This window comes from Lepidochelys kempii, chromosome 4, assembly GCF_965140285.1.
Source record: "Lepidochelys kempii isolate rLepKem1 chromosome 4, rLepKem1.hap1, whole genome shotgun sequence".
In the NCBI taxonomy this organism is placed as follows: domain Eukaryota; kingdom Metazoa; phylum Chordata; order Testudines; family Cheloniidae; genus Lepidochelys; species Lepidochelys kempii.
In genome coordinates this window covers 62858778-62872069 of record NC_136383.1, presented here as the reverse complement: position 1 = coordinate 62872069, position 13292 = coordinate 62858778, and the positions used below count along the sequence as shown (strand labels likewise).

At 39.6% G+C, this 13292-nt stretch overlaps 1 protein-coding gene across 14 annotated transcripts in view; it reads right to left on the bottom strand.

Moving 5' to 3' along the window:
* Window positions 1-4898: 4898 nt before the first annotated feature.
* Window positions 4899-13292, bottom strand: part of RAPGEF2 (Rap guanine nucleotide exchange factor 2) — a 307277-nt gene continuing 298883 nt past the window's right edge. For 13 of the 14 annotated variants that reach the window (XM_073341476.1, XM_073341481.1, XM_073341478.1 and 10 more), the window contains 4 exons: window positions 12666-12891; window positions 11445-12004; window positions 7720-8025; window positions 4899-6873 (listed from right to left, as the gene is read on the bottom strand). In XM_073341476.1, the coding sequence (XP_073197577.1) occupies window positions 6848-6873; window positions 7720-8025; window positions 11445-12004; window positions 12666-12891 (1118 nt within the window). In that variant the 3' untranslated portion in view covers window positions 4899-6847. The remainder of the gene's footprint in view (window positions 6874-7719; window positions 8026-11444; window positions 12005-12665; window positions 12892-13292) is intronic. The other variant, XM_073341485.1, reaches the window with a different exon arrangement.

Here is a 13292-nt window from a genome sequence, read left to right as displayed (position 1 = left end):
CAGTCGGAACACATGTATGCTCCTCTCCCTCTGCAGCCCATACAGAACTGCTTTCCATGCCCTCCCCAAACTCCCCCCAACACATTCCTTGAATTTTCCCATCACTTAGCAGCACCCCTTGCACTCCACCACAAGGGACATTTTCCATAATGTCAGCTGGACTTACACACAGCTGTGAGATTCTCACTTCAGTGAGTGCTGCTTACTGTCATGTCCCTTGTAAGAGAAGTAAATTTGTGTATTGCTGTTTAATAAAAAATTTAGTCTTACAAAGACAGCGATTCTTTATTTGTGACCTACACAGGTTGGTTGCAGCACAAATTCATACACAGTAGCGATCAGCACATTTGCAGTCTACAATTAATGCTCAGGCAGGACTCATTACAGGGGTCATTCAAGGTGGCAAGTAAACAATGCCTGGCTGAATGCATTACAGAAAGACAGATTTCAAAATGCTGCTTTAAAGCCTCCCTGATTCAAATAGGCCACCTGTTGCGCCCCTCTAACAGCCCTGGTGTCTGGCTGCTCAAAATCAGCCACCATGCGATCCACCTCAACACTCCACCCCGGGGAAACCTTCCCCCCTTGGCTTCACAAATGTTATGAAGAGCACACAGGCTGCCATGACCATGGGAATATTTTCCTCATGGAGGTCAAACCTGCCATAAAGCCAGTGCCAGTGACCCTTTAATCTGCCAAACGCACATTCTACCATCATTCTGCACCTGCTGAGCCTGTTGTTGAAGTGCTCCTTGCTGCTGTCAAGATTTCCAGTCTATGGCTTCATGAGCCATGGGAGTAAGAGGTAGCTTGGGTCTCCCAGGATCACTATGGGAATTTCCACATCCCCTATTGGAATCTTCTGGTCTGGAATGAAAGTCCCTGCTTGCAGCTTTCTATACACACCAGTGTTCTTGAAGACGCATGCATCATGCACCTTCTCTGACCACTCTGCCTTGATGTCAGTGAAACGACCCCAGTGATCTACCGGCGCCTGCAATATGATAGAGAAGTAGCCCTTTCTGTTGATTTACTCTGTCGCAGGATGGTCTGGGGCCAAAATTGGGATATGCGCGCCATCTATCACCCCGCCGCAGTTAGAGAATCGCATTGCCACAAAGCCACGCACTATTTCCCACACATTGCCCAGCATCATAGTCCTTTATAGCAGGAAGTGATTCATGTCCCTACACACGTGTATCACCACAACCCCCAACTCCAAACTGATTCGCGATTGGCTGGTAGCAGTGGCTGGAGTTGCCAGCTTCCACACAGCAATTGCCACATGCTTTTCCACCATTAGGGCAGCTCTCATTTTGGTGTCCTTGCGCTGCAGGGCTGGGGCGAGCTCCACACACAGTTCCAGGACAGTTCACACACAGTTGCAAGACATTGCAAGTGCTACTGGATAAGGAAAGCAGCCACCTCACCCACCACATTTTGGACATCACCAGGTAGATACAGATGGTTGAGAATGTCGTTGGGGATCCAACCTGCAGTAAAAGAATAATCAAGCAATAAACAGATGCTACACCTAAAGATATTAAATCAGTTCAGAGACTATTAGGATTTGTGAACTATTTAAGAAAATGTCTCCCAAGGCTCTCAGATCAACGCGAACGCCGAAGGTGATTACTGAACAAAGATACCGCATGACACTGGTTACCTCAACATGATGCACCCATCTTACATATCAAAGAGCTGGTAACCAGCTATTCTATCCTGAAATATGATGTAAATGAAGGGACAACAATATAAGCTGATGTCAATGAGATGGGACTTGGAGCATCACTCCTACAAAAGGGACTGCTGGCAGCTTTCCCATTAAAATCACTACCACCAATGGGAGAGAGATATGCCCAAACTGAACAGGAATGTCTCCCAATAGTATTCTCGTGAAAAATTCCAAGTGTACATTCAAGATGGAAGACCATTCAAGTGGGAAGTAATCATAAAATACAGAAAACATTTTTGGTTTTATGAAATACCTTCAGCACGTGCTTCTGAAACTGCAACACAACAGCTTAAACATACACTACAAGAAAAGGACTGAGATGTACATAGCTGACTTCTTATTCAGAACTGCCTTGCAGCATGAAAATATGGCGACTGAACAAAAATATTAGACCCTCAATGTGATAGAAATACAAACAACACAGGAAGACATAAAAAGCAGGAGCCAAGTCAATTAGGTTCCAGTTTCAAGGTAGAGGATGTCCATCATTTTGCCAGGATGGCCAAACACCAGCGGAGAAGCCCCTCTTGCCTTCCACGAATATTGGAACTATCGGGATGAGCTGAGTATTCAAGATAGCATCAATATATACAGGCAAGTTGAATCACAATACCTAGATCACTGAGAATAGAAATTCTCTCAAGAATACATCAGAGCCATTATGGAACGGAAGCATGCCTCCAGAAAGCCAGAGATGCCACATACTGGCCAGGGATATCTGAGACCTCGTGAGCAGCTGTGATACGTCAGGAAATGCAGGCCAAGCAGCAAGAAGAGACAATGAAAATGCATAGCATCTCCAACAGATCTTGCAGTAAAGTAGAAATGGTTCTTTCTGCAGCAAACCATGCAAAACAACCTCATTATTGTAGACCATTATTCAGACTTCTAGGAACTAAATGAACTGTCAGATGCTACCACAGTGACCATCATAGACAAAGCAATGTAGCATTTCAGCCAAAAGATCTGTTCTTGTATCTACTCTCATGCAAAGCCCTGGAACACAATTCTTTGGGCTTGGCAGTTCTAGCTCCTCTTCCAACCTCATGCTCAGAGGGGCGCTTCTCCATAAGGTGCTTCCTCAACTAAATCTCACAAGCATCATATGTTTGCAGGGGAAATGAGTGGCAAATGCTGCACTTTGCTGATCAGTGTGTCCCACGCAGACCCAGACAGTCGGAGATCATCGCTCACGGTGAAGGAGCAAGGGCAAGAAAGACAACTCTTGAATGCCAGGGCTCTGGGACTCCCAGCTGGGGAAAAAACTAAGCTATACTACATAAAACTAACTATGCTAAATTTTAAAAACTATTTACAGGCTGGTAAGAAAGAAGCTGGACCCAGAAGATTCTAACTCAGACCATGTGGCGGCAAGAAGGAACTGGAGAGGTGTCAGCCTGTCACCCTGATCTGGAGCACGAGGACAGCATGAGAAGGGCAACTGTACATGGGAGAGGCCAGTGGATGTTGCTTGCTAAGCATCTCCACACTCAGGAACTTGCATATCCACATGTGGAATACACACAGGGACCAACACTCAAAGAAGACGAATATTTATTATTTGTATTGCAGTAGCCCTTGGGGGTCCCAAATCAAAATTGGGGCCCCACTGTGCTAGGCACTGTACAAACATATAACAAATATTCCCTGCCTCAAAGAGTTTACAATCTAACATTTTTTCTCTCTAGTGAAATATGATTTATCTTGCCACTTCAATCCATGCTCTGTGCAAACAAACATACCACAGAGTACATTCAGCTTATTATTAGCTCGTCTTTATAAAAACTCACTGTACATCAGAGCTTCTGATTCTGTTGGAGCTAATTGATTTCTTGATTGCTATAACCAAAAGCCATCCGTAAAGAACTCAGCAATAGTTGTGGGTCAAATTTACATACCTATTACTCTTTTGTGATGGTTTCTTCCGAACGGTTGTTCTAGAGCCACCGAATAGAAGAAAGGGAAGGCATAAATTAGAGAGCAGTGGATCGGTGTAATACTGCAGTCTGACAAACATGGAGCAAAATGACTTACTTGCAAGTGAATCACACACATCACCACACCGACTGGGGGAAAATCACTGTCAATCAAAAAAATCTGTCATGATTAGTATACCCTAAGAACCAATGTTTGTAGGAGAAATATTTATAAAGTATTGAATGTAAAACAAATTTTTATTCCCTTTATGTTAATATCATAAGAAAAGTTATTACTGTGATAGCCCTGATCTGGCTTGTTGAAATTTACCCAGCGGCATGAGCCACAGATTAAGATGGATTAGTTACTGAAAAAACAACACACCACCTCCCCCTAAAAATCCAATCCTAGTTAAAATTTACCGGGCGTTAAGGGGCACATATTCCAGAGATTAAAAGTAACTGCAATGATCACTTGACTCTTACATGTCCAGTGTTCTTTTATGAAAACTGGTACTACACACATTATTTGAGCTTGAGAGGGGTGTTTTAGGGTCACCTTATGAAGGGTTATAGTGAAAATCCAAACAAACCATTTTTTGCTCTTCTCTCCAAAGCAGTAACTTGCATTTGGAAATAATACTTGACTTTTTTTTTTTTAAATACAAGCCAAATATAACCAATGGATAGGCTAAGAAAAAATGTTTTAAACCAGTCTCTTGTACCCAATTACAAGTAGCTTAGAGTTCACAACATCCACAAAAGAACAAACACTTGGGACATTATATAGATTACAGCATCTGGCTTTTGTTAAAAGGGATACTCTCAGGTACTTTTCATTACATGCAATAGTTTCACGTTTCTAAGAAGGTAACATGTCTTTCCATCTTCTCCCCACCCCAAATTTTGTAAATATGGATTCACTGCCCCATGAGTCTCATGGAGTCCCAAACCAACATGGCCCTCCTTATTTACCTTGCTTGTCTGTGTATCAACAGCAATGATGTCAGCAAAATCCTTGCCACTCTAATGCCTCTGCTGGCCATTTTGGTTTAGTAATGGATATACTAATTTATTGGCAACACTACAGTGGGTTTAAAAAAATCTCCACTTCAATTTTGTGCCTGTTACTTGACAGTATTCCTTAAATATTCATGTACAGTGAATTATTTTCAAAATTGAATTTGCTCAAATATGATGAACATGTAAAATGTGTAAGAATCAATATGGACTGCATTAATGGACTGTTATATTTATTTATTTTTCAGCTTCATACAAATCGGATGTAGAAGCATAAACATAGTACATTTCTACCATTTTCAACAAAAATATAACCAATATGTACAATTATTGTATTAAAAATACAAAAGGGATACAGACTCCACCAATGTCTTTCTAAAAGACATACAGGTACAAGTAGTATCAAAAGTATGAGGAAATCACCAGTTAATTGTACATTCTGCACTTGACATCACAGAGTGAACTGAGATTAGCAGTCCTATGGTCTACAATTACTTAATGCTTATATAATATTTGTGCAACTTGTGATAGAGCTAGGTTTCTGTCTTTCTATATGCACATGAGGTCCATAGCCTATATAATAAAACTGGCAAATAATGCATATTACATGTAAAATTACAAATTCATAATTGACAATGAGATATATAAGCAAATAGACAAAAGCCATGATTACAGGAGAGAGAATAATTAAATAAAGCACTGACATTGTTTGATACAGTGAAAAAACACTGCAATTTGATCTTTAAAGTTGAAGCTATTTACGTTCACCTACTGATCAATATGATCAGCTGAGTTCAATGGAAAAAAAAATCCAAGACCAGCAGTTCCTCACATTTGAGTACTACTCGGATTGGCAGCCTTCACTTTTCCGGAGTCTGTGCAAAAACAACACAAAAATAGAAGGGAAGGATCATTTCAGTCATTATAGGGTTAATAGCAGCTGTGAGCAGGTGGTTGCTACACATTGGCCTTCTCTACACATGCAGTGTTCCATAAAGCCATTAACAGTTGTGACTATTTCTGCATTGCAAAGGCTGGCGTGTCTAAATGTGTTTTTTTCATAATTTAAAGGCTCGTTTATTCCCTACTGCCAAGTCAATAGAGAGAGATTATTAGATCAGTAATAACAGCTGACATTAGCTGTGACATCCCAAATTGCCTTCACTGCAATGTTATCCAGTTAATTTTTCTCTTAAAGTAACTAACCTTCTAACCATAGTAAGACAAAAATATAATTTAAAGGTGGGGTTTACCATCTGTCTCTTTTTTTTTTTTTAAACTCTGCCATCCTGTATTCCACAAGGCACAGGTATACAAATTGTATGGTACAAACTATACAAGTTGTCCTGTTTTCCTCCATCAGATAGTTGCAAGTATTTACTTCTGCATTGATGCTAGACCCATTTCAAAATACTATCTTATGATTTACAAACTTCCTAAGACTCCAGGGTGGGGCACTTTAAGAGTGGAGCTAAGTGGTCAACGAAAGGCTGTATCCTATAACCCGTTCTGCCCTGCTCAGCCATATCAGTTTTGTTTTTTTTGGGAGCCCAGGCTGGCAACCCTACTAAAAAGTATGAAATAATACTGTAATTATTATGCAGGTGTAACATTTGCTCTCTGAACACAACAACATACAGCACTGTAACAAAGGCATTGTAAACAAGCAAACAAGCATTGTATACTTGAAGGATTTCAATGCATTTTTCTCTTTGTACGTTAAAGGCTCAATGTCGTTCGACAACTAGCGTATCTCATTATCCCAATGAGATGAAGTGCTAGGATTGTGATTAAAATCTAAAAGGAAGATTTCAAAACCCTTCCAGGCATTGGGAAATGCAGCCAGAGTTAATCATCTTGATGTGATGATCTTGGAATTTGGAATGATACTGTGTGATGTGGCAGACAGCGACAGTGGTAGTTTGGAGATTGCTGCACTGTGCATTTCAAGCAACACAGTTTGAAAAGTGCCAGGGCGATTTCTTCACAGTATTTCACATGCAAGGGGAAAGGAGGGAGGAACGGGGGAGAAGAAGCCCCATGCTGCTTTAAGGCAGGGAAGGAGGCAAACAGGTCTACCATCCTTTAATTATAGTTCCAAGGCTCCTATACTAGGGACGTCTTCTTGTGCTCTCCTTTAAGGTGGCTCACTCTGGATCCAGAAAAGCCCCAATTCTTAGACGGCAGAGACTTGTTCATCTTCTGCAAACAATAGGATGGGGGGAAAATAAATTTTAATCAGTTTAAAACTAGATTGCTATTGAATGAAATAAATTTGCTGTGTTCACACATATTCCATTCTTCTGTAAAAATTAAGCATATATTTATTTACTACAGGTAATTATTTTTCCCTCCCTTTTCCCTTAAGGTAAAAATCTCAAAATCATAAATTCAGAGCATGCTTTGTTATTTTAAATGAAGCAAGCCAGCTTTAACTATAGAATCATCAAGAGTGTATTTCTTTGGAAATGTATTTCCAAAGAAAATAAGACATAGAAGCACCGTATCTGGGTGGGCTTGGCTTTCCCTCCTCCTGGAAAACACAACATTCAGCCAGAGACTACTAAATCTCTAATAGCTTAGTGAGGTATCTTGTGGTTGGCCCTGGTTGTAGTTGTCCACAAACCACTTCATTTTCAAATGCTTTTATTTAAATTAAAACTTCTGAGGCCGCAATTGTTTATAACAGTGTTCACTCGTGGAAATGTCAGAACATCTGTGGGCGAATTCATAAATTCTCTCAGTCACATGAAAATTTGGGGAAAAAAAATTAATGAAGCTTGAAATATTTCCTTGGTATGCTCAGCTGCAGAGGTCAATTGAATAAAGACTGCACAAAACTTCTAACTCAACATTTTTTAAATAACTGTCTTATGCCAGAGTCTAATTTAAGTTAGAAACAAAAGGTAAAAAAAAAAAAAACCCTAAAAAATCCATAGGTGGAAAAACAATTACATTTAGGGCCAGAATTTCCAATGCATGTTAAAGTGCTCATGGACTGTTTAAATCTAGCCCTTAATTAATGTTTTGAAAACATTAGAAATTTACCATCCTCCTCTGTGGAAAACCCTTGAGACTGATAGTGAGCAAGACGTGGGTCTGACTCGTTTGGTTTGTGCCACTGAGGTTTGTTCACAGGCCTGCTAGCTGAGTGACCGTGTGATTGCTGCTGCAAAGTTGAAGTCCCCTGGGTCTCACATGTCCGTGCTAACATCCTAGACCTCTGAAGTGCTACGTTGTAATCCGGAGGTTTTCTAGTTGGATGGGAAACTCCTTCCGCAAAGTCTGCAATAGGTATTCCTACATAACCAGGGGGAGTTGGAGGTGGTTCTCGATATCGACCTTCTTTTCGTGCTGCAGAAAAATAATACACTACTATAAGAGACAGTAACTAGGGACAATATGTTCAAAACCGAATTTGAGCAATGAGAAAAAGAAATATATCGACGAAATCGAGACAAACAGGATAAGATTTAAATATTATACACATATCAACATTATATATCACCTTAAAACAGAAATCATGTAAGAAATACTTTTGGTAAAACACAGTATATACAGCATGACTGTGCTTCCATCATGCAGGCAATGGTTATACTTGGCTAAGCCTCTAACTTTTAGTACAGGACAAAAATATCTTACTGTCCATTAAACTGTACATGCAATAGAATTATGCAAATTAAGTGTCGCCTCCACTAAAACCCTGAATCTGCAAGAACTTATACAAGTCAATATAATTACCCATTGAAGTCAATGGGACTGCTCACAGCACATGAAATAAAGCACATAGGTCTCCACGGGTCCATACCTGATATACTATACTCTGGAGCTTTTAAATACTACCCATCAAGAAAAAAAGGGAGCACTCACAAATTCAAACAACTCAAGTCCCATCATCTCATTTAAAAAAATATGTAGACTGCCCAGATAAAGGAGCAATGGCACACATTCAGTTGTGAACAAAAGTCCTTGAGTTTGGAAAAATTCCCTCTGCTTATTCAGTTTTATGCTAGCTTCTTATTAAGATGTCTTTCAGGCTGCAGAAGTTGCTATGCCTGCCCCACAGGTGTTAGAAACACAAATCAGATAATGAGACAAGTAGTTTAAGAACTGTGAAATTAAGCAATTGAAAACATTTTCAGAGGTTAAAAACCCCACCAACATGAAAACTTTAGTCAGGGAGTCTAAATCTCTTTAGAGTAACTGTTTTCGTTAGGTGCATATTAATTAAGATCTCAAGAAAATCCTTTCTAAAATCAGTCATGACATGGGAAAAGACAAATCAACAATGGGAAAAATCTGCATTTCCCCATTTAGGGTCTTCCACTGGTTTTGTGTCATTTACGGAATTAATTCTGTCCTTCAAATTCCTCCCTAAAACACACTTCTACTGTACCATTAAACTTTTAAAAAATGATGACTAATTATTGTTTGCAGTGCTGTTGTTTCAGTCTTGGTCCCAGGATAGCATTGGTCAATTTCCTAATGTTCGTAGATAGCTTAACTCCTTAAGGAAAGGACAGCATATGTTTGTACAGGAGTGGTTAAACTGTCAACACAGAGGATAAACAAAATGCACATATACTGAAAAAGAACTTTTAGACCTCTGGTAGAGAAGACCAACGGTAGAGTATGAACTACTGCAGTATAGTGTTTTTGAGTCTATATTTAGAAAGACTTCACAAGGGCACCAAGGTGGTCACTTTGACTCTTAATTATGAGCTTTTAAATTACAGTGTTGACACTAAACATAGAAATATTAATAAACATGTAGCCAGTGCATTCATCTAGTGTGACAGAACAGATCTGTTAAACCTTTCTATTTACAGTATTTGAAAGGATGATGCATAAAGGCCGTTTCTTTCTTTCTTGTAGTTCAGAGCATGGTGAATCTCATGGAAAAAGCTCCCTCAGAATTATTTAATGTGAAATTCACCATGTTAAAATAATAGGCACTAATCTCTAACATAAGGCCAATGGTATTGAATAACTGTTTGAATAGTGGCTCTTTTCCAAATGCAATTTAGGTGGAGGGAGCGTGGAAGAAATTTTAAAGAGGTTTTAAGAGTTTCTGAAACAGATTGGTATCTTAAAATCTCAAATATAACTTTCTCTCCGCCAACATCAAACTATTCACTATTCTTTCCTCTGGCTTCTGTTACAAATTTTCTGTGCCTTCTCCTACCTTCACTTTCATGTGTTTGTCTCTTCCCTTCCCTCCTACTCTTCTTTTTTCTCACTCTTGAAAACATAAACCATCTTGTTTTCTCTTAACCTCTTTCCTCACTTGCCTGTTAGTGCCCAAAATCAACTCTGATGTGCTGCAACATGTTCACTAGCAGGTTGGTCTCACTTCACCCTACCCCCATTTGTTTCCTTGTTTTCTTTCACTTTGACCCCACTCACATCTTGTCCCCAGAATTATGAGTGCTCCTGTTCCTGATCACAGTACTTCATCAGCTGCATAGGACCAATATAGAGTTAAACTGATATGACCATGGGAAGATTAATTATGCTGCTTCTGTGGGGAAGAGCTGTGCAAGGATAATAATAATGAAGCAGCAAGTTTCTACTGATGCTGAATTGGATGGAACTGAAATGGCTGGAATTTTCAGGCTTCTCTTATATTTCTGAAATCTTTATAAACTAGATTATTTTAGAAACAGACCTCTAAGTGGCATGGTGGGATGTTTGCTAACTTGCTCAAGAGCAGAGCCTGGAAGCACATTTATGAAGCCTGTCATTCCACATGCTAAAGGAAACTACATGATGTGAGTAGTATTAGAGATAGGCCTCAACCAAAACATCTGTTCTCTTTCATCCTTCAAGGAAATTCAAATCTGCAGATCAAACTTTGGGGGCTGGGTCCATTGCTAAGTAATATATTTTGTCTCTGAATGGAAAGATGTTTTTCATTATGCCCTAACTACATTGTCACGCTGGCAGACCAGATAGTTCTTACGCAATGCCGTATGTTCCTTCAGGATGAGGGTAGACTGAAATGGGGGAGAGATCTGAGGGAATAAAATGGTTACAGAAACCAGCGGCCTCAGATTGGCCAAATCTATCTTGCGTAGGTAAAGAGGGTAATACCTGGACAAAAATTCAACACAACAAAAAAATATTTTAAAAAGTAACCTCACTTCCTTTAGCAAAAGGTCTGTCCTAGTGTTCCAGGTCCTTGATTTCCTAGGCACCAAGGCAAACATCTTCAAACGAGGGTATCTGAAGTTTTTTTTTTCATAGATACTAAGGTCAGAAGGGACCATTATGATCATCTAGTCTGACCTCCTGCACAACGCATTTATTTAGGGACTAAGAGTGACCCAATTTTCAGAGGTGATGAACATCCACAGCTACCACTGAAGTCACAGGGACTTGTAGAGTAGAACACTGAAAGTCAGGTCACATTTAATGAGATCCCTGCTTACAGGCTTCGGTGCCTTACTCCAGTCACCCAAGCTTGAAAATGGTGATGTAAATACACTAGCATCTCAAAAAACTACCAACAGTTTAGTTGAGTTCTTAATTTTATGGCACTTGGGAAGGAAGTACAAGAGGCCACATAACTCAGGAATGAGTATCTACGTTACAAAGTGATGCTTTTCTCAGCAGCAAACACACAATTGAAGGGCAAAATTTGAGAGAAACTACAAATTGACTGTGCTTTTTGCTTTAAAAACAAATCAGATTAAAGCAAAATACTTATATAGTAAATTCACATCTATATGTAAATGAACAGGATACTTCGTGGTAAACAAAATATAACTTACCAATAAGCCCCTTTGCACTACTTGATGATACAGTTATATGAGAGGACATGGGAGCTGGCTTTGACTCCTCTGCTGTTACAGATGTTATGCTACTTGTTTCAGCTTCAATTGAAACATCCTTCCCACCCCGCCGCTTTATGGTACCTGTATCACCTTCTGAGTCCTCTCCCCAGTAGCCTGTTGAGGATGCCCAGCTTGCTCTGGACTGTGCTTGATCAAGGCCCTCCCTACCTTGACTCTGCCTGCCATATTTTGTGCCATGATCGGGGAACATCATCTGGTCCATATGACTGCCTGAGGCCCATAATCCTGCCCCATCGCCTGAACTATCGAAATGAACATGTCCAAAAGGAAGAGTCTCCCAGCTTCTCTGGTGTTGTATTGTCTGTATGTTGTCATGAGAACCGCTTGAGCAAGAAGTCCAGCTGCCGCGGCCACTGTCTGCAGCATCAAGTGAAGCGCGATCCCCCTGATCCTGTGATAGCTCTTCTGTACTGGGAGAAGAAAGCACAGTTGCTCCAGCATACAGGCCTCTATTCTCTGACAATGGTGCATATGAACTAGATGTAAAAGACAGAAAGAAAGGAAGAGAAATTTTACAATGATATCATAAGTGATAATCAGCAAATCAGAACGGTGAAACTTTCATTGCTTTACAAGCCAAGAGAATTTGATAGCTAATGAAAAACACAGTCGATACAAGCATCATCTACAGCATAGATTTCCTATATCCAAAGTTTAATGTAATCAGAACTAACTAATGACATGGTCAATTTTGAGAACAGGGCATTCTTTTTGTAAGGCTATTCTTGACAACAAAGCACGTCAGCAGTTACTAAAAAAGGTATAGATGAAAATGTGGCATACTTTGGGATTCAGTTGAAAGGTTTCCATCTGTAAAATAAGGATAATACTGTACTTAAGACACTTCTTGTCACAACACTAGCCTGCCACAGGGGTGAGGATCAGCTGTAGCATTTATAAATGCTCTAAAGGTGAAGAGCAGGTGCATGTAGTTACTGGCGCTGCTGTAGACATTAGAACAATGTGGGATTGGGTATATTTTCTCATCTGAATGTAAAGCATTATAAAAACAGGGGTAATATAGAAGTGGTGACCTAGAAGGAGAGAGGGGAATTTTTCTCTCACAGAAGGGAGGAAATTTCTACAACAGATGCAGAAGAGAGTTTTTTAAAAAACGTAAATATATACAATTCCTACCCTAAGCTGTATTGATCTGGTTCAATCATGGCTCTTCTATCAATTCTCCCCACACCAAGATTAGTCTCCACAATACTGACAGAATGCCTCTGTCTCCTCTCATCATGCAGTGAGACTGGCATGGAGTCAAATGAAGAATTGCTGACAATACTAGATCTCGAAGAAATTTCACTGTGACCAGAATCTGAAAAGTTATCCACCGTGCCACTAGGAGCCAAAGTATAACCTGCATAAGGACCAGAATAACATTAAATAGACATTCTAAATTTACAACCAAAAGACTTAAACATAAGTTCAAGCATTAGCATAGATATTCAATAACAGTGCTATTGGAGCAAATATAATTATGGACACACTTCATCAAGAAGAGCAGTACTGTATGCAACAAAAATATGCAACAAGACCATCATTCAAATGCAGCTGTTTTATTTCTGAATGTAGGTTTAAAGATCAGTGGCAACATGAAATATTTGTATTTAGAAGTCTTTACAAAACTACTGCCAAATTTATCACTTCCTGTCATTTTTGGATCTCTAGAATTATATTAAAATATTTCCCTTTGTAGGACTTAATACCCAGTCTTGCAATACTGTTTATGTCTATGTATGTTAACACAGACTATGGGGG